The following is a 26,731-nucleotide window of genomic DNA, read 5'->3' on the forward strand; positions in this document are numbered from 1 at the left end:
TGAATTGGTCTAGTTTATTCCAATCTGCAGATGGTGTCCCACCCATACATACACATGCACACACGTCATTCACCCGTATCTACCTGACAAAAGTCTATTGAATCACAGGGCAAAGCCATACTTGGCTTGGCAGTCCTCATGTGTCTGGTCACACCAGTTAGATTTGGTCTTTTTCAGAAGTAAAGACAGCTGATTTCCCAAGAAAGCTAAGCCCGTAACTAGAGAGGTTAAGATCCCTGGAGCCAAAAGATAGATACAGCTTGAAATATATGCAAACTCCTCCCTCTAAAGCTTATTCTTAAGTCTCTTCCCAGGGGCTGATCTACAGACCACTGACGGGGCTCGCAGGGTCCCCTCCCAATAGAGAGCCTCTTCCTGTACCTTGGAGAGGTCAGAGGCACACTCCTTTGCTGTCCCTTATGGGGTGCTATGTAATCCCAGGAGTTGTGGACCCACTGAGCCTGACTGGCTCCACCCTCCTCTGTCACAGAGAATTGGACATCTGAATACAGTCCAAAGTCCCAACCCAACCATTGAACGAGGCAGAAGGAATGGGGAGAGATGCTACTCTTAAAAAAAAAAAAAAAAAAAAAAAAAAAAAAAGAGTCAATAGATGGGATGAGGGTAGACAGGATTTTCTGTTACAGGGAGGAACGCTAGGGTTTAAACATCAACTAGAATGCATTTGAAGCATAGCTAAATGATCTGTGCTGAGCTGGACTGGTTGAGACCAGAGGATAACCGGGGCCAGTCATTTTGTGCCGTTTGCTTCACTCTCCAGCTGCTATAGGACACTAAGGAGCCCCAGGAAAACCACACTAGCTTAACTCTTTCGCCTTTTCCTCTTAGGGTTTAGGCTCTTCTACAGTCTTACCAAGACACGAGTCAGCTGGAATTCCTGGGACTACAGGAAACTGACCTCTTGCTGCCGCTGCCCCTCCCCATTTCCTAACATCACACTGTCCTTGGCTGGGTGTGATTCCCCAGGAGATCCACATTTCACGTGTCAGCCCGTTTCACTGTTGGGTTCTGGACTCAGTGCATACAGTGAGTGCTTGATAAATTTGTTTGCTGAATGACTCTGTCTTGTCCTGAGAGGCCAGGACAAAAGTTTCCAGAACACGGGCAGGGTCAGGCTGAGGTCCCCACTCGGATAAGATGGGTCAACTTTGATATTCACTGCAGTAATTCCTGGAAATGGTCTCTGAGGATCAGTCAAGAAGCTGAAGGGAAGACAGACTGCCAAGGCAGGCTTGGTCCTTACCCGAACCCACAGCCAGTTTGAAGGGTGAGTCCTGACCCAAGGTCTTCAGAGGGGATGACACCTTTCTCAAATATCAGGCTGAGAGATAGTCATCCTCACCCTTCCCTTTGACCAATGCAGCCTAGGGCAGGGTGCAGGGCACCTGACCACCTGGGCGCCAGTCCACGCTCTCCCATCTCTAGATTAACCCCCGACCTTCCAGCAAGGTCCTTAACCCCAGTAGGGCACACAGTGAAATGAGAGGACTGGCCCAGCTAAAATCTGCCGGGTGACCTCAGTCCCATCCCCAGGCTCCAGGTCTTGAGTGACCTGAGAAGGGAGCTAGGAGTTGGACATAGCACACATCACCACCGAACAGGAGGACTTAAAGCTTGTATGTAATAGGCACTCAGCAAACAACTGCTGAGGAGTGGGTGAGTGGAGGGAGAAGCAGGAATAGCCGGATTCAGGGCATCTTCCAGTCAGCTTGTGTCTCTGTCTGAGGTTCATCATGATCACCTGACTCCTCTTCTGCCCTGGCACCCTCAGCATCCTCCCTCGAAGTGGGGCTCCCCAAAGCCACTATCTTCACCTCTGCCTCTGAGACCCTTTCCTGCCCAGCAATGGACAGCCGAACTGCACTGTCCCTCTGAGCTGTCTGTAAAGGTGTGGTCACAAGAAGTAAAGCCAGAAGTTCCTTCTGGTTCCTTTGAAGGACTCCAATTCTTCCATTCCCCACCTTGTGTCACGTCACTGAGGACCGAGAGTGGCAAGAACCAAGGGAAATCAGCTGCATCTGTGAGGCACCCAGGAACACCAGAAACACCAAGCTGTCCTGGAGCTTTGTGCCTGCTCAGGATCACTTGAGGGTGGGGAAAGGGGAGGGGCAAACAGGGTCAACCCTGCGGCCTGAATTGAGCTTAGAAACCTAGAATGAGGCCGGGCGGTGGTGGTGCATGCCTTTAATCCCAACACTTGGGAGGCAGAGGCAGGTGGATCTCTGTGCGTTTGAGGCCAGCCTGGTCTGCAGAGTGAGTTCCAGGACAGCCAGGGCTGTCACATGAAGAAACACTGTCTCGAGAAACCTAGAAAGATGAATTGATAGACAAGACCCTCTTCAACCATGGGAACTCGGGTGTGCGGCCCCCACGCCCTCTCCAGCTTTGATGTCAGCCCTTCTGTGTAGGGAGGGCAGGGCAGCAGGGATCAGAGAGCAGGGCCCTGAGGCTTAGGGTTCCCCAGTCTCGTTAAGGCAAGTAACGTGTGCTCCCATAAAGAAACGGAAATGAAGATGAAATGAGTCCATTAGGACAAAACACAGAAGACAGACGACAAGGAGTGGAGAAAGCAGAGAGCCAAGTGCAGACGGTGGCCTGGAGGGTCCAGGCCGGTCCTCAGGGCAGGCTGGCGATGTCTCTCTCAGGAGGTGGGCCAGCAGGCTTGGGGCTGCTCTCGTTGGCTTTTCCTTCAAACATCATGACCCTGGTTTAGAGATGAAGAAAATAAAACAAAACAAAAGGGTTAAGACTCCTCCCCTCAGTCAGAGCTCTCCCCAGCCTTCGCTCTGCTGGTCCTCGATGGAATGTCCCCAAGGCTATTCTGGGAAGAGCTGCGTGAAAAATCACACTTGCCAGGTGGTGGTGGCAGAGGCAGCGGTGGTGTGTGCCTTTAAATTCCAGCACTCAGGAGGCAGAGGCAAATGGATCTCTGTGTGTTCCAGGCCAGCCTGGTCTACAGAGCACGTTCCAGGACAGCCAGGGCTACATAAAGAAACCCTGTCTCGAAAAACAAAAACCATCACACACACACACACACACACACACACACACACACACACACGGACACATATACCACACATATGGAGACACAGACACACACACGGACATGGACACAGAGGTATACACATAAGGAAAAAAAGGAACCAAAGTCCAAGGACCAAAGATAGCCTGCTTAGAGTCACCAGGGAACAAGCAACAGTGCCAGGATTCAAACTCGAATTGACTTTTTCAGGGAGGGAAGAGGTGAAAGGAATTTGAGTTAGGTCTCAAGTAGCCCAGGCTAGCCTTAAATTTGCTAGGTAGCTGAGGATAGCCTTGAAACTCCTGTCCTTCCTGCATCTACTGCCTTAGTGCTAAGAATACAGATGTGCCCTACCACATGCCCAGCTAGAGGTGATTACAGACTCCGTCAACTCACAACAACCTCAGGGAGGAAACAGGTCGGAACACGTTGACAGGAGGGTAGGGGTGCAGCAAAATGGTTGGAGCATTTTTCTACCAGGTATGAGGCCCTGGGTTTGATTATAAGCATCTTGTACAAAAGGAAGGGAAGAAGGGAAGGAGAGAGGGAGGGAGGGAGAGAAGAGGGGAGGGAGGAGGGAAGAAAGGGAAGGGAGGAAGTATTCATAGTCAGGACTGGTTTGGTATTACATGCCCACAATCTCAGTACTTGGGAGGCTGAGGCAGGAGAATTAATGGCTTTTGAGGAGAGCTTAGGCTCCACAGTGAGTAACAGACCAACTAGGATTACATGGGAGCACTCAATTAAAACTCTGAAAACCCTGTAAAAAAAAAAAAAAAAACCAAAGACAAAAAACAGGCAGTGGTGGTGGTGCACACCTTTTACCCCAGCACAGGGGAAGTAGAGACAGGCGGATTTCTGGGAGTTTGAGACTAGCCTGTTTTACATAGTGAGTTCCAGGCAGTGCCACCTTCATTTTGTCATTCATGAAGCCTCCATTGGGGTTTACCATGCACCACAATACAAGCTAATCTCTCTGGGTAAGGAAAACAGGCTCAGAAAACTCCAGATCTTCACTCGACAGGGAGCACAATGAATTGTCCACCACTAGGGGATGGCCAAGGTGTCCTCAGCCCGGGCTTCTCCCCACACGATAGCCTTGCCTCTGAGACCTCACGGGGTGCGGAGATACTCACAGTTTGAGGACAGCCGAGCGCTTGCCAAGCATCATGTTCACGAAGTCGCGGTAGGAGATGGTGTCGCTGACACCGCCTGTCACCTCCGAGATCATCTTCTTCATCTCCAGATGGGTCTTGGGGACCCCCAGCTTCTCCATCATCCTCTTTAAAGACATTAGATCTGCCAGGAGGAAAAGCAGATCCGCTGAGTGGAGACAGGACACTGCCGGCTGCAGGGAGTCAGATCTGGTCTGGGATCAAGCATCACTCCTCTTGGCTGGGGGACCTGGGGAAAATTGTGTCACCTCTCTGGGATGACAGGTAACACAAGTCTCCAACCCCAGCAGCTGAAAGGCTGGGACAGAAGGATCGCTGCAAGTCTGAGACCAACCTGGGCTGCATATTGGAGAAGGCCTAGGGAGAGGGCTCACTCGGTAAGCTGTGCCAGCATGAGCACTGGGTTCAAGCCCCACAGCCCGAATAAACACTCAGGCGCCCTGGCACAAGCCTAAGATCTCGGGGATGGGGGATCAGAGACAAGAGGATCCCAGAGACTCACTGGCCATCCAGTCTAGCCAAGTAAATAAGCCCCAGGCCCAAAAATAAATAAATAAGTAAACAAACAAACAAACAGGAAAGCCATTTAGAAGACCCTGATGCCAACCCCTATCTTCTACACCCAGGCACACACAGGTGCACATGTATATGTGTGCCCACAAACACGCACACATACACGCACAATCAGTTTCCAGGAGAAAGAAAGCAGAAGAAATGGTAATTAGCCGTATGCGGACATGTTATACGCGATTCTCTCCCAGAGGGGCCTCTGAGTTAGGGTGAGCCAAGGTGCCCAGGAGTTAGCCTGACTCCGGGCATTGAAAGTCAAACTTTCTCTGGCACAGCACACAGAGACCGTTGCCACCTGCCACTTCCGTTCTGCTATTGTAGGACTCTCCCAAGGCTAGGGGGGACAGGGAGCCAGAAATACCCTCAGAGCAGGAAAAGCAACAAAAGGACAAAAGAGAAGAAAAACAAGGGAGGCACCAAAAAGTCCTTCCACCCCAGGGGGCTCCCACCAACATCTGAGACAAGGCGCGGGGGGGGGGGGGGGGGGGGGGCAGGGCCAGATCTCAGCGCTGTGAGCAGGGTTGAGGTGGGCAGCACTTGTACATGGCCCTAAGTTGCTAGGCTTTCCAGGTTCCTCTGTGGAAAAGAGCTCAGGGCACACACACTGCCCACCTTCAAACTGTCAAGACTTCTGGAGACACGTGGCATGGGGTTGCTGAACACCCTGACCCACTGTGTCTCCCTCACTGGCGAGATTTACCCTGCAGACAACCAATGAAGAGGACCAGATCCATCTAGAGAGATGGTTGCTGTGAGGTGATCAATAGCAGTTAAAATAGAAAATAGTAGGTTGGCAGGACAGCTCAGCAATACGGGTAAAGGTGCCTGCTGCCGCGCCTGAGATAGTTTAATCTCTGGAACTCACACGGTAGAAGGGACCTGACTCCCTCAAGTTGTCCTCTGACCACCAAACACATGCCATAGAGGTCCAGCCCCTCCACGTAAACAAATAAATAATAAATGTGATTTAAATTTTTTAAAACTCAGAAATAGTAACCCAAATGTGGTAGTGCATGCCTGTAAACCCAGCACGGGGAAGGCTGAGGAAGGGAGACTGCTTGAGGCCAGCCTGAGCTAAATAGTGAATTCTAGGTCAACCTTGGCCAGAAAAACAAAAACTAAAAAACAACCTAAGAAACCCACTGAAGATACAGCTCAGCTGACAGAGCGCACCGCACGCATGCAGCTCTGGGTTCTGTCCCTTGCCCCGTACAAAGTGAGCATGGTGGTGCATGCCTGTAATCCCCACAGTGGGGGCTCATCCTCAGCTACATACTGAGTTACAGGCCAGCCTGGGCTATCATGAGACCTGTCTCTAAAGAAAAAATATGAAGCCACCTACAGTCTAAAATTCTAAATGGTGGCTCTTCAAGTGTTGGCTGGACGCCTTTGGATCCATTCATGCAATGGAATATCCTGGGAAGGGACAGAATAACAGGGAACCCTCTCAGAAGCAAACACAGGGACTGAGCCCATGCCCCAACATCGGGGACTCATCAAATCCTTTCCTTCTGAGTCTTGGAGTCCTATCCACAACCTGAGGGTGACTGAGCAGCCTGGACCACGGCCTAGCCCTGCTGGTGAGGGTCAAGCTACAGTTTCCTGCCGGAATGCAGGTGCCCTGGGACTTTTGTGTCTCTGTCACCCCAGCACCTTGACAGCAGGCAGCAGTGGGTTCTGCTGGAGGTTGAGAGGCAGTGTCTACGCCCCTTGTCACCTGCAGGGCAAGGGACCGCAATAAGGACAAGGCAGACTTGGAGAGAACGAAGCTGCAGTCCCTGGGTCCAGGAGACAAGCAGCCGCTGCAGGCCTGGGTGGGATGCAGCGCTAGGCTCTGGAGTGGGAGGCTGTGGAATCTAGCAGGGAAGCAACCCAGGAAGGTTCCCAGGCAGTGAAGCCGGGCAGAGAGTGGAAGGAACCAGGGCAGGCTGTGCCTAAGGCAGGATAGAAAGATAGAAGATGAAGGGGCTTGAGGAGGGAGAGGAGCCCCTTGGCCCTGAGGATATGCCCTAAGTCACATACTGGCAAAGAGTCAAGAATTTCAACCCAAAGACAGAAAAAAAATGTGCTGTGAAGATTGTCTGCTTAGAGAAAGTATTCCAGTCCCCAAGAGACTCCTAACGAGACCTACAAAACAGTCAGCCAGCCATGCGCGCAGACAGAACGTGTGTGTAACCGCTGAGGTTAACTTTACCAGCACACCCTGTTGTCTGTTCTGAGAAAACTCTCCCAGACAAGATCACAAGCCCTGTTTATAGTCGGAACATGTCTTGACCTCCTAGTGACCCGTGGATGGTAAGAACTCCATTGATCTGGGTGACCTACAACTTTATCTTTTTAGCCCGTTCAGTCTGGAACAGCACACTCATGAAACCCTGTAAAATCTCACTTATGAAATGATGAATTCTTCAGATAAGTATGCAAAAACATTTTTTACTTAATCTTTCAAACTTAGAAATTGATTATACCCTTTGGATAAAGTAATGTCAAAAGTCACCAAAATCATAGAGCTAGCTATTGCTAAGCCGGGCTGCGCCTTTCTTGGCAGCTTCTGCTTGTTTTGTGCGAAAAAACTATACTACTTCCACTACTCTCCTCTTTCCTTTCTATTTTTTTTTCAAAGTTTATTAAATTATGAAAGTTTCCATTTCCGCCCCTCCTCCCAACACCCTCCCACTCCCCCCCTTCCTTTCTATTTTTTATTGTACTTTTAAAAATTATGTGTAGTGTGTTTGTGCACATAACCGCAGTGCCCACAGAGGCCACCACAGGGTGCCAGATCCCAGGGAGTTAGAGTTGTTTATAAAGCCCCTCACATGGGTGCTGAGAACCAAACTCAGGTCCTCTGCAAGAGCAGCATACACTTTGAACTGCTGAGCCATCTCTTCAGCCCTTCCTTTTTATTTTCAATTTTTTAAGACATATTTATTTTTATGTGTATGATTGGTTTTTTTTATGTGCACTGTGTGTGCTGTGCACTCAGAGGTCAGAAGAGGGTGGTAAACCATTTGGAACTAGAGTTATTGGGGGTTGTGAGTCATCATGTGGATGCTAGAAAATGACCTTGGTTGTTAATCACTGTTACCCCTCCAGTCCCTGTTATTGTTTTTAATGAAGTGAATTTGGAGTTTATTAAGAGTTTTAAGGTGGATTCAAACATGAACATTAAGAGAAGGGGGTGATGCTGGGTATGGTGGGAAACTCTCTATAGGCAGGCGGATTTCTGTGATTGCAGGCCAGCCATGATCACACAGCAAAACCGTGTCTCAAAACACAGGGAAAAGAAAAAAGGAAGAAAGGAAGGAGGGAGAAAGGAAGGAAAGGGGCTGAGCAGGTGGAAGAGCCTGCCACCAAGCCTGACAACCTGTTTGATCCCAAACCCAGAATTTATATGGTAGAAGAGGGCAAACTCCTGAAAGAGAAACTCCCCCTTTCTCTCTCCCCCATCACACACACACACACACACACACACACACGCACACACCATATATATATACACAAATAGGTAATAAAAACTCAGTCTGAAATTCTTTTTTTGCTGTGTTAATCAAGATCCCAGTGCCCCGAATGAGTAGAAGTCTCTGAAAACAATTCAGTATTTCCTTGTGTCCCCTGCTGGTGACAGGGTAGCCGGGCCATCAGTCCCATTAGGGAAATATCGGGGAGTTCTTCAGCCTCATCCAGTGCCCCTCGCCAGACCAGTAAGGCTCTTTGGATCTCAAACCTTCTACCCACCCTCCACCTCTGCCACCCGAGTCTCACTCACCAATCTCGCCTTCATTGTTCAGGTCAAACTCCATGTATTTCTCTGGAAATCACAAGCAAAAGCTGCCATTAGGTTGGAAGCCACAGCTCTCCCTGTGGAACCTGGTGACTCCCTGGAAAGAGCTGACTAAACCCTGGGGAGCCCTTGACACCCTCCCCATCCCAGGAGTCCTGTCATCATAGCTATTGTCTCTGAAAGAGCCAAATGCTTTTCCTGATACCAGGTAGTGAGAAGCAGCTATGAGGAAACTATAGTGCATGTTGGCAGCCATGTCTCCTGATGGTCACAGGGGTCCCTTGTGGCTAAATATGCTAGACACCGTTTTGGTTGTTCCTGTTATACAAGGGTACACTCATGTGCGCACATACGTGCACACACTCACACACACAAACATAGGGTTTACATCCTCAAAAGACCAAACAGCTGTCTGTGACTTTAGTTCCAAGAGATCTGACACCCACTGCAAAACACCATTGCATATAAGATAAAAATAAATACAATAAAAAAAACATTATTATACTATTGCTGTATCATTGTGTTGGTGTTAACCTCCCTTGTGGAATTTTTGGGAGGCTCATGGGAAGAAATACTCTAAAAGAAAGATCTGTTCTACCATGATTTGGATCACCTTCCCCCATGAATATGCTATTCATCTCATAAATATTCATAAAAACTTCCTTGTCATCTACAAAGCAAAAGCCTACTCCACTCTCTTTGGAACGTTTGCTTTGCTTCGTCTGGATAAATCAATTTCTGTTTAAACTGTCTACATCTCTTGATTGAATTATTTATGTGTGTGTGAGCGCGTGTGTGTGTTTGCACATGTATGATGTGTGCGTCTGAGTATGCATGTGTGTGGAGGCCATGGGACCACTTTGAGACATCAGTTCTCTCCTTCCGTCTCTCATAGGTTCAGAGGATTGAACTCAAGTCATCGAGGGGTTTTGTGATCAGTGCTTTTGTCTGCTGAGCCATCTCGCCATTACTGAACTGAATTCTTTCAAAAAGAACCAGTATCCACAATATCCCTGCTTGCACCGCTGTCTTACAGGCACCCTGAGGGGAAAAAAGGCAGCAATGGGCCACGCTGACCCTGATAGGAAGAAGGCAGTTTCCTCAGAGTAGGCTGCAAAGTCAAACAAATTATGCCCTTGGAGACTTAGGGGTATAGGGAGGGTGGTGGGGCAGGCCTTGGGGTGCCTCCAAGTATCCCAGGAGGTGCTGATGGGCAGCTGGTACAGAAAGCCTGGCTCTAAAACAGAGAAGAAGCCAGGGCCCTCCCTAGTTGAGAGATGCGTGTGTGGGACCTTCCCCAAAGCCTGCAGACCTTGAGACAGCAACTCCTAAGCCAAAAGACCTAGCGAGACCAGCCAGGAAGGTAGTAGGAGCTGCCCCAGCTTGACGTCTTCTGATCAGGGCAGTATGTCAGCAAGTTCTTGTCCAGCGTCACCCCTACCTCAGCAGTGCAAGCTCTTGGGGACTAATCTGCACCACAGGGCCACCAGAATGACAGGCACCCTGTTCCTCTCCATGCTCCTAGCTGGTCTCTCAGCCTGGTGTGTCCTCCCGGGTATGCCCAGGCTCCTCCTCAGGACTTCAGCTTCCACTAGCGCCGGTCCTGCAACCAACAGGCCTGGCGCCTAGTGAGCACCCATCTGGATTACAGAGGAATGGACGACTTGAGGACCTTTGGGTCTCTCCCTTTCCAACTAAGACTCTCTGTTTGACAGATGCAACCTCACCTCCCAATGAAGATGTGACTTCAGAGCCCCAGACCCTGTTTTCCTCCCAGAAGTGTATCCCCATAAGAAGAGGGCCCCTGTGCCCTCTGCATACCTCTCCCGAAGGCCTGTCCTGCTCCCCACTCCGTGACATCATATACCTAGACTGACACTTGGGGCTAGAGACTGACAAGGGTTTAAAGTCTCAGCTCTGCCCTTAATGAGCTATGTGACCCCTCTGTCAATAACCCTACCTCCCCACACCTGAGTTTGTTGGTCTGAAAATGAACAATTTCACCACCTGCCTCCTGATGCATGGGGAAGCAGGGTCAGCAGAGTGGACCAGCCATTATCGAACAGGGCTTTCCCTGGGCTGACTCTCAGCACCTGCAGGTTATTATTAATATTACTGCCATCTACGTGCTGGCCGAGACAACTATGCTGAGAGCCAGATGAGGCAGGCGAGGCGCACTGGCAGGTACTTGGTCTTGGAATGGGAAGGATGCCCAAACTGCAAACACTTGGGAGAGGGATGGGACCTCCTGGATGACCTCTGTAGAGCTCAGGGTTCCCACCCCCCAAACGCACCCCAGAGGCAGGAAAGGTGGGTCTGCCCACTCCTTGTATGCCCAGGCTCCTCTCTTTCAGTCACTGGCGGAGGACCAAGCACCAGGGCCCCGAACAGAGAAACCTTTATACTGCCCCTCTCCCCGCGCAGGCTCCTGAGTCCTGTTTTCTTTTCATCCCGTGCTGTTGGGATTCAATGGGCAGAAACTCTGCCCCCCTGCCCCACTGTAGCAACACAAATGTCTATTCTCCGCTGGGGCTCCTGAGCGGCTCCGCCAGGGAGGGGGAGACGCAAGGGCTGCTCACAAAGAGTAGATTGTGTGCTGGGGCCCTGAGAGTGCACAGGGCCTGGACGGGGAGGACAGGAGCCAACCTGAGCCACACCGAACAACATGGGACAGAGGGCAAGGCCAGATCAGGCCTGCAGTCAGGGGTCCACAGGGGAGGAGGAAGGAGACAGGGCCTGATTGGAAGTGGGGCATTCTGGGTAAATAGCAGCCCAGTCCTGTGGAGCCGAGGAGTCCTGTGTGCCATGGGTTGAGGGAACAGCCAGATTTTCCGGGGGCAGTTGGGCAGGCAGCCCTGGCTCACCTTTGAAGGCTGTGAGCTTTTCCGGCAGGTTCTCTTCATCGCTGTACTTCTGGTCACAGAGGAACTCCTAGGGAGGTGAGACCACAGTACTGAGCTAGGGGGCAAAGGTCACCTATAGGTAACCCATGCAGGGCTCACCCCATTTTCCTGTGAATCCACAGTCACCCTGGCGGCAGGAAGTGTTCTCTGCAGCTTGGGGACAGGGCTTACCAGAGGATCTACTCTAGGGGACTGAACACCTTCAGGGATGTGTCCTGTGCTGTCCCGAGAAGAACAAGCTCCCAGGATCTGGGAAGCTGTGAGCTCCAGAGACAGCGCCCAAGTCTGTAGTGTGCTCACTGGACCATTACCTTCCCCACCAGGTGAGCATCAAGGCTGACCGACTCCTTGAGTTTGCAGGGATGCCACCAATGAATGGCTTCAGTTATTAACCCCCCTCTGGCCTGAAAATGGCTGAACGTTACCCTTATGAGACCCCCTCCCCCCCCACCTCTACCCTCCCCTGTAAAATGAGATTCAATCCCTGGTGCGCCTCCCTTCAGCAGCTACAAGAGACAAATATTGAGTCCTTTCAGAAGCAGATGGGTACTGTGGGCAGCTCCAGGGAGGACTGGAAGGTAACAGCAGCCTTCATGGGCCCTCAGGCACACTGGTTCTTTTCAGATCTCCCAACTGCCTTTCCCACGCCTGTTTCTGGGGAAACTGATGCGCACACAGTTAAGGAACCCTGCCGAGCTCCACCTTATTTAAGCCACCTTAAACCACAGCACGAAGTGCTGCAGAGTGTGGGTGTTCTTCACATCTGGGCTCTCATTTTAAAACAAAAAATATCCCAGCACTTGGGAGGCTGAGGCAAGAGGATGGCAAGTTCAAGGCCAACCTGGGCTGTGTATCAAGAGATTGACTTAAAAGTAACAACAAAAGGGGCTGGAGAAATGTTCCACATCTGGGAGCCCTGGCTGCCATTGCAGAGGACCTGGGGTTCCTAGAACCCACATGGTAGCTCCAGTTCTAGTCACCCCGATGACCTTTTATGGCCTCCATGGGCACTGACGGTGCAGACATACAGGTGGACAAATATTCACACATATTAAAAAAAATCTTACGCTGGGCAGTGGTGGTGCATGCCTTTAATCCCAGCACTTGGGAGGCAGAGGCAGGCAGATCTCTGTGAGTTTGAGGCCAGCCTGGTCTACAGAGCAAGTTCCAGGACAGCCAGGGCTAAACAGTGTCTCCAAAACTAAACCCTGTCTCAAAAAATAAAAACAAAGGCAAACAAACAAACAAAAACCCTATGCTATCTATGAGTGCTTGTAGCTGACAGGACGGGGCAATATCAAGGTATCTTAAGTACACCTTTGCTCAGCTCGTAGCAGGCTAGGTATCTGTACACAGCAGGCATGTTTCCATCCAGCTTTTTAGATTCTGCTAAGCCCTGTTTCCTAAGGACCACACCTCCATTTATCCATTCATTCATTCACTCACTGGGCATTTCCCGAGGGACTACAGCCTGAATGCATTTAGACTGTGCTGCACTTAGGCATCCAGGAACTACAGAGTCCACACAGTAGGGGGGCTAGGAAGATGGCTCAGTCACACAAGCATGAAGACCGGAGTTATATTCCCAGTACCAAGTCCAAAACCAGGTCAGACAGCATGTGCCTATAATTCCCAGCACTTCTGAAGTAGAGGAAGGTGATGTAGGAGGGTCATCTGTCTATGTGTTACTTTCATTGGTTAATAAAGAAACTGCCTTGGCTTTTGATAGGACAGCAGCTTAGACAGGCGAAGTAGACAGAACAGGATGCTGGGAGAAAGAAACAGAGTCAGGCAGACTCCATGCAGCCAGCCGCCAGGTCAGACATGCTGAATCTTTCCCGGTAAGCAACCACCTTGTGGTGCTACACAAATTAATCAAGATGTGAGAATTAGCCAATAAGAGGCTAGAGCTAATGGGCCAGGCAGTGTTTAAATGAATACAGTTTCTGTGTAATTATTTCGGGTAAAGCTAGCCGCTAGCTCCTTTTACAGGAAGGAGAGTCTCTGCAGCTTGCTGACCAGCCAGCTTTGCCAATTTGCTGAGCCCCAGGTCTCACACAAGCCAAATAGACAGCTCCTGAGGAACAACACCAGAGCAAGGTTGACCTCTGGCTTCTTCACACATGTGCATACATGTACATACACATACACACACATATGTAATAACACTCAGATCAAATGGGCCAATCAATCTCTAAATTCCTGATGTCATTTCCCACTAAATGATGCCAGCCTGTATGCACACATCTTGCATAGGAGGCTCACTTCCTCTCCAGCCTATTGTGAACCCAACAGAGTGAGATGACAAGAATCTAAGTGACCTGTGTCTGACCCTTTCTTCAGCTCAGAGTCCTCTGCTTTTCTCGGTGTCCTCTGACAGAAGGGGAAAACCACCTGCACGCAGCTCCCCGCCCTGGATTCAGAGGGCACCATGTGGATTGACTCTGGCCAGTATTGTGTTATCTTAATAAATCCTCAGGCCTCACATTCTTAGTCTATGGGCTGGAATGCAAGCAGAGGGGATACAGAAGGTGTCTAGTCTACACACCACTGAGGAAATACAGGGAGGGATTCTAGACCCGGCCCTAGGACCCAACTGTCCCCGATCCCACCTAGCTGGAGAGGGATCCTTCTCCCTAAGAGGCCAGAGCTGTCCCCTTCCGGCTGACCCTGTGGAGAGAGGCTCCCTTCACAGCTCTTCGCTAAGCTCCCCATGACGACACCGAAAGTGGAACAATTCACTCTCGTTGGTGGCCCCAGCAAAGCAAGTCAGTACCTCCCAGGGTCCTGATCCCTCATCTCTTCATTTAGGGACAGGTTAAGTCAGTGGCTTTTAGACTTCGGGGCAATGAAGACAACGGGTATTAAAAGGGGGAGGGACCCTAATTTGGTCTGCCAAGTGTCTCCTTTGCCAAGTAAAGGCTCTTTAAATGACCATGGACAGCTACCAGAAGTCAATCAGTTCTGAATTTTAACACAGTATCTATTTAGCCCGCCTCTAACTCTCTGTGTCTCCGTGTTTGGTTGGCATCACCAGTGCCTGGAAAGCCTTATGCAGTGGAGTGTACACAAAAGCATAAGCAAAGGCTGAAGAGACATTTCAGTAAAGTGCTTGCCACTTAAGCCCGAGGGCCTGAGTTCAGTCCCCAGTGCCCGGTAAAACCCAGGTGTAGCCACATGTCAGGGCCGGGGAGGTAGACACAGGAGTCCAGCCAGAGAGCTCATCTGACCAAACTGAGGAGCTCCGGGTTCAGTGAGAGACCCTGTCTCAAAAAATAAGGTGGAAGCCAGGCATGGTGGTACACACCTTTAAACCTAGCACTTGAGAGGCAAGCAGGCCTCTGTGAGTTCAAGGCCAGTCTGGTCTACTTAGTTCCAGCCTGACAGAGCTACACAGCAAGACCTTGTCTCAAACAAACAAACAAACAAATAAATAAGGTAGAGAGTGGTTAAGGAAGACACTCAATATTCTCCTCTGACCCCCATATGTATATGTGTGTGTGTGTGTGCACACACACACACACACGCACACACACACAACCAGTATGTGACACTTCAGGGGAGAGATCCAGAGGGCCTGCCCTGCTCCCACACTATGCAGCTGGACAGAAGTTCTGCCCCACCACAGTCTGTCTGTAAGTACTATCCTGCCCTCCACGTCCTCAGACAGGCAGGGCTGGGAACACACGACAGGAGAGGCTAATAATGGCTCCCTCTCACTGGACTCCCAGACTGTGCTCTCAGAAAACAGCAGGGGTGAGTGGGGGTGGGTGGGGGTGAGCAGTAGGGGTGTGTTTTGATGACTTCCTTTATGCACAAAAAACATTATTATTATTTTGTTTTTGTTTCTTGTTTTTTGAGACAGGGTTTCTCTGTAGCTTTGAAGCCTGTCCTGGAACTAGCTCTTGTAGACCAGGCTGGCCTTTAACTCACAGAGATCTGGCTGCCTCTGCCCCCGAGTGCTGGGATTAAAGGTGTGCACCACCACCTCCCAGTCAGAGGAAGCAAATATCGCCATCTTACATATCATTCAGTTAATGTGCCCTCCTCCCATCTCCTGTCTCCTGCCCCTCCACCATTCAGGCCAGTTTTCCACACCACCTCCCATTGGTTGAGCTCGCTCCCGTCCCAGGACCATTGTTTCAGTTCTGTCCCCTTCCAGAGTAAAGTTCCTCCACACATTGGCAAGATTCTCCCCCTCGCTTCAAGACTCTGATCATTAAGGTTCTCCCCTAAGCCCCTACTTTGAAACAACACAGCCTGTCCATCAGTCTGCCTTCACTTCTAATCCACCTGACCCTGCTCCGAGTCTTCTGCCCCAGGCAACGAATGGTCCCTGACACACTTTCCACGGACACTGCTTTTTTCAGATACTGCCCATCGTCCAGCTGCCCTTGGGAGGATGCAGGGTCTGCAGAACAGGTGCTCAGTTAAGGGTTTAGGAAGGAGTGGGTGAACAGAGACCCGGGGAAGATGAACAACTTCCCAGGCTTGTCACTAGCAAGTGGCTGAGCTGGGGATGAGCTCCGAGGCCAGGCAGCTTGGCCTTTGTGCTCGTCCACAGCTGAAGAGCAGAAGCCATCCTGAGCAGTAGGTGTGGGGAGGCGGGTCCCGGGACACGTGTGTCAGCTGTGCCCTCAAACACTGGCTGCCTTCCTCCTTCACTGGACCAGGAATCGCCATGGAAACACCTCTGAGAAGGAGCGGCTGTCTGTGAAGGTGAGAGGTAGAGCATAGAAAGGAAGACCCCACCCTGAATGGGAGCAGTCCCCAAGGGGAACCCGGAGCTCTAGAGTAAACAAAATAGGAGAGGAGGCAGCAAGCTGAACGCCAGTGCCTGTTCCCGACTGCACATGCAATGTGACCAGCAACTTCACAGGCGGATGTCATATCTTCCCACTAGGGTGGGCGTCCCTTAAAACTCTGAGTCCTTCCTTCCTTCAGTTGCTTTTTGTCAGATATTTTGTCCCCGTCATGAGAAAAGTAGCATAGAGATGCCCAGCGCCCTACGCCGGCCAGCCTAGAGCAAGAACTCAACACAGAAACATGCCATTTGTCCCCACGGCTTCCTCCAGACTTCTCTGGGAAATAAGCAGTTTCTCAAAACTGTGTGTGTGACAGACACTGGAGTGGACTCCAGGAACGGAGTCACAGCTTCTTTCGGAGCCAACAGTGACAAATGCTCGAGCCACCAGAATGACCATGGTGGGAAACGCAGCTGACCCACTCACATGTGGGTAGGTAACCTTGGATTGGGACAGCTGTGTCCTTGGCTGGGGGCAGAGGAGACAGGTGTGCAGGAGTCAGGTCGGGAACACAGAGGCCAAGGTGCCAACTTCTGTCATACCCATCCAGGCTTTGAATTCTTGGTTCTTGCTGAAGCAGAGAGCAGGTCCCTTCCCTGGGCCCCCTTCCCCCACATCCCGGCTCAGCCTCTGGGGAAAGTTTTTCTCAGAGGCAGATACCCTTGAGCAGGACCTTGAATCCAGGCCGTGGAGAGAGATAACAGTCAGCCTTGATATTTGGAAGAAAAGTGAAATAATCAGCAAGGGGTGAACCGGGGTCAGAATGCCTGCGTCTCATTCACTTAGTCGCGGTGTGAAAATTCGTATTTTTATCTTTGCCTCAGTTTGCTCCTCACAGGAGTAAGACGACCCCAGTTGTCTCCTAGGCTTGTCTTAAGAGCTAGGGAGAACCAGTGACTGACTGCCTGACACCAGACAGTACTGAATGCTTGTTAGGAACTTACACATCATGGGTCTAATTGTCGGCTTGTTACTCACACTCCAGAGACCACCATCCATTATCAACCAGATTCTTGAGAATCATCACTAACCTTGCCTGACTGGGGGCTGCAGATTTCGCAAGGCCCATCTGCCATTTGACAGACGGGATGAGAAACTGGGCGGGGCCATTGAACTAGTCCAGGGTTACAAAAGATTGCACCTCCCTCCTGGTCTATATCCCTCGGCCATCCCAGCAGCTTCCTCCATGCTCCAAATAAGCAGGTGGTGGCCAGGCCACAAATTTCAGGGAAAAGAAAGACTGGGGGGTGGGTAGGGGGTGGGTGTCACTTTTCCTGAGGCAACAAGGAAGGTGCCTCCAAAGTTCTGAGGAATCAAGGGGTCCTGTCCCAGTAGCTGATGCTACCCCCCATCTTCTTTCCCAACCCAACCCCAAAGTTAAATTTTGCAGGAAACACAAGAGGTCAACATAAGAGGTGACAAACAGGAAACACTAGAGTGGCTTCTCAGCCTCCGGGAGAGGCTGGGGAAGGTGACAGACAGCATCCACCTAGCATCAGAATCCAGAAGGGACTCAAGCATCTGGGGTGTGCTCCTTGGTCACTAACTGGGGAAACTGAGGCCCCTGAGGAACCAAGCCCCCTAAAGTCATAATGGATGGACTCCAGGTGCAGGGCAAGAGCTAAGACAAGAAGGGGTGGGGTGAGTCGAGTTGCCTGGGTGTTACTCCAGGGACCCCATCTAGCAGGGCTCTGGCTCACTGTGGCCCTAACTTAGTTTCCCACACGGGGCCTCAGTTTCCTCCTTTATAAAATGAGGTCACAGTGACAGACCCTTGACAGTGACAGACAGGTCTGCTGGAAGGATAAAGGGAACTCCATCTGACTGAAAATGACATATACAAAGCTGGCCTTACTGTCATGTGTCAGTCACCATCACCCAGCCCCCCCAGCCACACCCAGAAAGCAGAAAGGGGGCACACTCATCTGTGAAGACCTCCAGAAGAGGCTGGATCCTCTGGTTACTGCTCCCCCCCCCAAAGGCAAGCTTCTCTTAGTCCTCAGACTCCTGGCTTCTGTGACAGAGACAGCTGTCCACCTGGTACAGAGCTGTGCTCTCATCTCTGCCAGCCACCCTGGCTCCCGGCTGTCTTTGGTCAGCATCCGAGATAAACAAGAAAACCTCTCTCCCTTCACCCCAGCCCCATCCCAAAGACTCAGAGACTGGAGGGGTTAGTTCCATGAGCAAGAATTTACTGCCAGCTGGGTATGGTGGGGCGCACTGGAACCTCAGTGCTTAGGAGATAGAGATAGGAGGGTCAGAAACTCAAGTGTATCCTCAACTACAAATGAGTCTGAGGCTATCCTGGGTAACACAAGACCTTGTCTCAAAATTAGAACAGAAATAAAACAACAAAAAACTCAAAAGCACCGAAGGCTGGCAAGTCCATGATGAACTGCTGGCCACAACCGATCCAAACCCTTTCCCAAACAGCGTGTTCAAAGCCCCTCGTTCCTGACCCTCCCGACTTGTCTTTACACATCAGTTGCATGAGGGCTGAGAACATAGGAAGAGTGTTGTCTTGAATGCTTGAGGCTCTGGGCTCGATCCCCAGCACCACTTTAAAAAGAAAAGGTGAAGCCAGGAGGTGGTGGCACATGCCTTTAATCCTAGCACTTGGGAGACCGAGGGAGGTGGATCTCTGTGAGTTCGAGGCCCGCCTGGTCTACATACAGAGTGAGTTCCAGGACTGCCAGGACTACACAGAGAAAACCCTGTCTCAAAAAGAAAGAAAGGAAGGAAGGGAGAGAGGGAGGGGAAAGTGAGGGAGGGAGGGAAGGGAGAGAAAGAGAGAGAGAGAGAGAGAGAGAGAGAGAGAGAGAGAGAGAGAGAGAGAGAGAAAGGAAGAAAAGCTGAGTAGATATCACCCTCCCAGAAGTCAGCCAACAGACTAACTAGTGGCTGATGCCCTGCAGGTGCCAAGGACAAGCAGCACCACACTGGGATCCTGTGGCCTCTGACACAGGCCACAGGCTCTCAAAGGGCCAGGGCCAGGCCACAAATGCCCAGCCTGGCACCTGGTGAGCAGCGGGAACCTGTAACAGGCACCCACAAAGACAGCAGGCTCACATTCCCCAGGGCACTCCTGGAGCCTTATCCGGACACAGTGTCCTCGCCAATAGCTGGGCAGCTAAAGAAAAACACCCCAGTGACCACACACATAAAGCAGACCTCACAGAAATTCCATCTCCAGCTGCCTGTGACACGCCACAGCAAGGTCACAACTGGCCAGACCTGCAGGGGACACTGAATCCCCAGAGGCTCACGTGACCCCTTATCACCATCTCCTTTATAATATATTAAGGGACGAGCAAGAGAGACGAATGCCCTCAATGCCAACCAGCAAGGACAGAGTGGTACTGCCAGGGACACAGGAAAAGGCACACCTGCATCGTCCCCTGGGTCAAGTCTCAGAGGCCCCATGTGGCTGGGAGAGCGGGAGGGAGACACAGTCACTCCGAACATCTGAGATCTCCTTGCGCCCTATCCTGCACCCTCCCAGCTTCCTTCCCAGGTGGCAAGGGACCACTGAGACAACAGTAGGCCCCTTAGGGACAGGGAACACAGAGTGTCCTTCATTTGACCCAGGAAGGCTGAGACACATGGGGACAATAGCCAGAGATCCTTATCCTACATAAGCAAGGGAGGCCTGGGCTACCACAAAGTTGCAGCCTCTGGTGGACTGGGGCCCGAGCAGGCCATGGATGATGTCGAGTTAAGACAGACCTCATCCGAGCCCTTCCTTGGCTGAGTGATCTGGGCAGGTGATTTTGCTAGGCTGGGCCCTGTATTGCCTCATCTCTAAGGTGGGTATTCTCATTCTTGCCTCGGAGGAATGTTCAGGGTTCTCTCTGCATACCCGACACATACGAGATAGAGCGGTCCACTGAGGTTGGCCTGCAAGCTGATGCATGGTGAATGACAGGCATGGAACACTGCCATGCTCACATCCTCAAAGATCCTGGCCAATCACAGGCTCAGACTGTAGCCCACCCCCATCCCCCAGCTCCTCCAGATCATCTCCAGTGCTCAGGCACTCCAAGGGGGTCGCCAGCCCAGCCCCTTGGTTTCTTTAAGTTCCTATGGGAAGACAGAAGAAAATTTTCCCATTGCCATATAAGGCTGGGCCTGGCTGGCCTGGGGTCACCTACCATGCCATCAGGGCGTGGGGAATGCCAGCTATGTGGAGGGAGTAGGAGGCACTTGCCTGGTCCAGCTTGCTCCAGTAATGCTGACATATACACACACAGTGTGGAAGGGGGCTGGGTGTCCACAGAAGGGGTCACTGAAGCACGGAGCTGAAGCAAATATATGCATATAAGCAGTCTGAGTCCCACTGTGGCTGGTTTTTCATTTGTTTGTTTTGTTTTGACACAGGGTCTCCCTCTGTGACCCAGGCTGGCCTGGCACTTAAGCCTCCTTCCTGCTCCTCCCTACTTTGATGACAGGCACACATCACCACCGCTGGCTAAATTGTGGCTGATTCATCTTAGGCAATTAACTCAACTTCTCTGAGCCTGGTAGGCATAAAATGGGAACATCAGGGCCAACACTGCACAGTTAGAGGGTATTCCGCTGCCTGCTGCAGTGCCAGCACACCCCAAGGAGCCAGGAAAATGGTCGTAGAAATCAAAACGGGGGTCTTGAGATGGTTCAGTGTGTTAAGTTGCTTGTTGCTAAGCCTAATGACCCAAGTTCAGACCCTGGGACCCACGTGGTAGAACGGGAAAACTGACTCCTGCAAGTTGTCCTTTAGCCTTCAGACACAGCCTGTGGTGTGCACGCTACACACACACATACACTCAGCCTGTGGCGTGTACGCTGCACACACTTACACATACACTCAGCCTGTGGCGTGTACGCTGCACACACTTACACATACACTCAGCCTGTGGCGTGTACGCTGCACACACTTACACATACACTCAGCCTGTGGTGTGTATGCTGCACACACACATACACTCAGCCTGTGGCGTGTACGCTGCACACACTTACACATACACTCAGCCTGTGGCGTGTACGTTGCACACACTTACACATACACTCAGCCTGTAGTGTGTACGCTGCACACACACATACACTCAGCCTGTGGCGTGTACGCTGCACACACTTACACATACACTCAGCCTGTGGCGTGTACGCTGCACACACTTACACATACACTCAGCCTGTGGCGTGTACGCTGCACACACTTACACATACACTCAGCCTGTGGCGTGTATGCTGCACACACTTACATTAACCAGTAAGTTAATGGAAGTTTAAAAATATTTTTGGTTATTGTTATTTTTATTTGAGACAGGAATTCCCTGGCTGTCCTGAAACTCACTCTGTAGACCAGGTGTCCCACCCGCCTCTGCCTCCTAAGTGTTGGGATTAAAGGTGTGTGCCACCACTACCCAGCAGAAATAATTTTTGAAGAAGAAACTAAAGTGAACTCTGTATGATGTGCCAATCCCTGCCTCCGCTGCCCCTCGCTGTCCTCCAGCCCCATCAGTGTTAGACTTTGACTCACTGATGATAACAGTTGCTAAGACTGAGCAACCTTTGCCGCATGCAAACAGCCACCCCAGGGAAGGGGGAAACCCTAAGGGAAACTGGAGTAATGGTCCAGAAAGTCTCCCTAGAGCTGGGCTCTGCCCCAGACAGCAGCTGGGGGTGCCCATGCTCATGGGCACAACAGCTGGTCACACAGCTCCCATGTCATGAATCATGAAGCCGTGCCTGTGTGGTTTCCGGCTTATATGGGGCCAACAGGCACTGCACAGCACAGCACAGCTCCCCAGAATCCCCACTCTAGCAGGGCAGTGAAAGTGTTCTCCAAGGAAGACAATCTCGCTGCCAACACAGCTCTCTAGAATATTGCATTCACTACAGCCACGGCCAAGGGTCAACCAGACTGGGACTCTCAAGCAAATTTCTTGAGTTGATCCTTCTCCATTGACTGTTACGGGGGTCCAAAAGGGGTGGGCCCATTGTTCCCACTACAGGAAAGAGGGAGCAGCTGGTATGTCCCTAGCATACATACCTCCATGCCCACTCCCTATACCTGGAGACGTCACACAAACCAATAATGATGCTCACAGCAGCCAACTCGGTGCATTTCACAAACAACATCTGGCTGGGGGAAAATCACCACTATTATCTCTTGTGGCCCAGGAGGCTCGGAGAGGGGAAGCAGTTTCCTGAAACTCACAGAGGCAATGCTTGGCAGCATGCCTCCTGGCTCTGCCTATTCTGTAGTCACCTTGGCCCGCTGTAACACGGGAGCAGCTCAACCATCTAGCATAAAACCTCTAAGGACCCACACTCTGGATTACGTACGCTACAGCCCTATAGCGCCCAGGCTCGCGTGGATGATCTCAAAACGGCATCCTGCAGCAAAGAGACCCTAGGTCGCGAGCTGTGGCAGTGGCTCCTGTATGGAATGGCTCACATACTTGCCCTCTCCGGGTATCTGAAGTCCTGAGTGGCTAGATCACAGTTCCCACTAGCCCACTGTCTGCAGTGCCAGTATGGTCAAAAATTCAGCCCCTGGCAGCAACGGGCCCTCCCCTTTTAGAGTCACCTGTCCTGTTCCTCCCCATTCCAAGCCTGTCTCCTCAAGGGTGGGGTCAGCGCAGGTTATCCCCAGGTCTCAGCTCTTTCTCCTCTAACTCCTCTAAGCACCTAGTGCCCATCTCCAGCAGACTCTGGTTTAGGGTCTTGTTGGCTATGGGTGGAGTCAGCTAGGTTAGAACCTGCCTAACCAAGTTGGGGCAGAGGGGTGGAGGAGGGAAGGTTGTATGAGGTCATGGTCCCAGGTTTCCCGTCCAGAAAGCAAAAGCAGCCAAGGCTGGGTGGTGCTGAGGGACCTTCCAGAAGTCCAGCAGGCCCGCCCCAAGCCCAGCCAGATGTACATAGTCCCTGGAGCCATGCTTTAAGACAAGCACCGAGAGGCAAGCAACGGAGGAACAGTATAAGAGGGCCCAGAGCCCTCCAGGGGCTCCTGGAGTTGGTGGGTAGGAGAGATGCCTACCTAGGTCTAGGCAGTGCATGGGAATAGAGAAAGGAATCGGGAGGAAATACTTCAATGGCATTACAGCCCCGACCTCCAGTGTGCTGAACCAGCTCCCCGCCAGGGGCCCGGAGCTTGTCTCCCGGGTATCTAGAGACTGAAGGGGCAGATAAAGGCCTTATGTAAGTGGGCTACCTCTTCCACCTCTGTGTATTAATAGCTCAATGGTAGAGTGCTTGTCTAACATGGAGAAGGTCCTGGATTCAGTCTTCAGTACAGCAAAAAAGAAAAAGAGAAATCTCTGATACACTAAAGAGATATCTCCCTAAAGCTAGACCCCAGAACATGCCAGCTCCTGCCTTACTGAGCCCACAAAGTGACCCTGCGGGAGATGAGAAGCCCTTACTGAAGACACTGGTCATGTCTGAACCCGGATCCTGAGAACCATAAAGCCACAGGCTGTGCCACCTCCGGTGCTTTGCCAATGGAGGAGGCGCTGACACCTTTCTTTATCTTCTGGGATCTACGCGCTCAGTAACAAACGTACGGAGCTGCTATTGTGTGTCTGGCAGCAGCGGAAGGATTTCTTTCTAGAACTTCCCCGGACCGGTTAAAAAAAAAAAAAAAAAGCACTCCCTCGGGCAACTTTTCTAAAAGCTGGTGAAAAAGAGCTGTGTGTTGGGGTTGGAGGTGGGAGGCGACAGGGAAATGCCAGCATTTGCCAGTCAAACCCCAATGTTAAGTTCTGTGGTTCGTCCACGGAGACAGCACTAGCCCAGGGGGTCCCTTCTGGCGCCAAAATCCTTAGGTGGTCCGCAGTGAGCTCCCGAGAAGCCCCTGCCCGCCTGCACCGGACTCCTTCACCAGCCCCACCTCCCTGGTCAGAGAGTTACAACTTGCAACCGGAGACCGCCAGGCAGAGAGCTAAGGGGTGGAGTGGACTTACCTGGAGTCGGAGGCCACACGGCAGGGGCTAGAGATGCATTTGGGGGAAGGCCAGGGATGGGGAAAGGAGGGGCTGATTTTGTCTGGGGGATGGGGTGGCACAGTGGGGCACAAGGAACTCGTACGCTGTGCCCCGCGGTGGCGCGGCTTACCCGGTTGATCTCCGCCAGCCTCCTCTCCTGCCGGGCTTTGAGCAAGCCGAACGCTTTCCCTCCTGCGGGAGACAAAGAGGCGGCGGGGAAGCAAGGCGACCTCCCGGGCCACGCGACCCCTCCGAGTTACCACGCGTGCCGCGCCTCGCGCACAGGTGACGACTCAGGGACTTCGGGCGCGGGACAGCGCAGGGACAGTAGACGCCTACCTTGGAACCTGTTGCTGACCACGACCGACATGGTGTGCGCTCTACTCCGGTCACGGCGAGGGACGACGGGGCGGAAAGCGCGCCTGGTCCAGAGTTTCAGCGGCGTGTGGCAACGGGACCCAGGGGCGGAGGGACCGCGAGGCCGGACACACCCCGCCCCGCTGGCGACCCGCCTCCCGCGCCCCTCCCCGCGGCCGCGCGTGCCCAGGGCATCAAAGCGGCTGTTTTGCTGGACGCCTAGCCCGCCGCCGCCCCTCTACTGGAGGACGCGGAAAATGCACAACGGGACCGCCCTCTCTCCCCGTCCTCGTCACCAGAAGAGACGATGTCACAACTCCGTGAGAAGTACGCAGAGCTTCTTGTGAAGATCAAGTGCCAATAGAGGCTGTCGTCACCTTACTGTCCGGTAGTGCCACTATGACACCAATTAAGTCAATTAGATAAATATGTATGTTGTTAATAAAGACTTTGTTGGGCGCTCACGGTTACCTGACACTTGCCTCTATGTATGTCATTTCATCCTCCAGTCTGTGAAATAGGACAGGTATGCCTAATTTGAAAGAAAAGTAGTCTGGAAGCTGAAGCCTGGGACACAAGTCCTTTGAGTGATGAAGAAAGCAGCCAGATGAAGCCAGGCTATGGAAGCAAGAACTACAGACGTATAAAGAAAAAGACCATGCATTCCGGTGTCCAATCTGACCGCTCTTCTAGAGAAAGGGTATCAGTCGAATTGTTCAATTGTGGACACAGGCACATAATCAGGATTGTCCCGGCCAGGGGAAGGAGACACCACCACCACCACCTCCAGTACGTCTCTGGGGACTGGTCCAGGAATTCCCCTTCCCCAGACTGTCTCATGTCTGGACTCCTTAGATTGAGATCCTGGGACCAGATGATTGTCCTTCTTTAGGGGGTAAACACGGTCAGGTTCACACAGGGAGGGGCCAGACAGAATGAGATGGGGCCCACAGGAGCAAAGATGTTCAGAGGGCAGGAATCCCTGCTCCTAGGTTACTCCCCTCCTGCCTGCTCATTCATCCCACGCTCCCTGTTGAGAATATGGGAAACAGGAGCAGGGACTGTGGAGTGTAAAGTGAGAAGTCAAAGCCTATATGGTAGTGTTCTCTCTGAAAGCTCGGGCAGGAACTGGACTCAGAACAGGGCACTCACTGGTCTAGTCTCAGACTGCCTCTTGCCCCAGCTAGTTGGGCTTGGCTGTTGTTGTGTTCCAAAACTTTTCTTGGGGAGACGCAACACACGTTCCTAACACACCTATTCAACCAATTCAGGGAACCCCGGGCAGACTGAAGTATGGATACCACCAAAGTCCCACTTGGTGAGCCAAAGAGTTTTATTGGGGTTACTTACAGGAATATGGGTGAAGGGTTACTGAAAGGAGCAGAAATGACTCACAGACAGCTGTGTCACCAAAGCCCACTGCAGCATGGTGACAGCTCACAAAGCTGGGAACCTGGAGAGCACTGCCAGCTGCAGAAGGCTCAGTAAGGTTGCATGGAGAGCGCCCTTTCCAGGTACCTCAGTTGGTCTAGCCTTTTCCAGGCCGCTCTTTTTGTTTGAGAGTCTTTTTGTTTGTAGTGGGGTCTGCTTACCCTGGCAGGAAGGGGCCAAGCGAGTCTGGTCAGTTTCAGGGAGTTCCTGAAGCTATTGTTTTCGGTTGTTTAGTTCCTTGCTTTAGGAGCTCTCCTCCAGGATGGGATGCCTTCCTTAACCTCAGAGGAGACTTACTTGTACACAACAGCTGTTCCTGGCTGTTCTGTGGGATAGGGCAGCGGCCACCCCGAGTTCTCCGCTCGGCTGCTTGCCGTGTTAGCCAGATGTTCAGCTGCTGCTACATTCCACCCAGTTATGAGCAGCCCCACCTCCGGGCTTTCGAGTGGCTCTGCATACACCAGGCATGACCATGCTGCATGAGTCACATGTCAGGCCTGAGACTTGTCACCCAGGAATGGAGGAAGCCTGGTCTCCGCCCACTGGGGATGCTGGGACTGGGTACTGCTGTGCCTCATGGCTCAAATGGGTAGGGGTTGAACTTCTATCAGTGGAGAAACGGAGTTAGGAATGTCAGATCCTGTCCCGGAGTTTATTTTAGAACTCCATTTCCTTGGCATCACATACACCAGAGGCTGTACA

General features: G+C 51.8%; 1 protein-coding gene across 1 annotated transcript; it reads right to left on the reverse strand.

Moving 5' to 3' along the window:
- On the reverse strand, window positions 1-24,734 carry Aif1l (allograft inflammatory factor 1 like). Its single transcript, XM_048432046.3, has 6 exons — window positions 24,581-24,734; window positions 24,372-24,433; window positions 11,434-11,500; window positions 8,555-8,596; window positions 4,180-4,342; window positions 1-2,725 (listed from the first exon to the last, which is right to left on the reverse strand). Exons 1-6 carry the CDS (start codon window positions 24,609-24,611, stop codon window positions 2,638-2,640), a joined length of 453 nt encoding a protein of 150 aa, XP_048288003.1. The 5' UTR covers window positions 24,612-24,734; the 3' UTR covers window positions 1-2,637.
- Window positions 24,735-26,731: the final 1,997 nt, after the last annotated feature.

This window comes from Myodes glareolus, chromosome 21, assembly GCF_982192425.1.
Source record: "Myodes glareolus chromosome 21, mMyoGla1.1, whole genome shotgun sequence".
NCBI lineage: Eukaryota > Metazoa > Chordata > Mammalia > Rodentia > Cricetidae > Myodes > Myodes glareolus.

Coding starts and splice junctions, on each gene's coding strand:
- Aif1l (XM_048432046.3), bottom strand. CDS start 24,611: ATGTCGGTCGTGGTCAGCAACAGGTTCCAAG. Junction 8,597..11,433: donor AAAGCTCACAGCCTTCAAAG/GTGAGCCAGGGC, acceptor TGTGATTTCCAG/AGAAATACATGGAGTTTGAC. Junction 4,343..8,554: donor GAACAATGAAGGCGAGATTG/GTGAGTGAGACT, acceptor TCCTCCTGGCAG/ATCTAATGTCTTTAAAGAGG.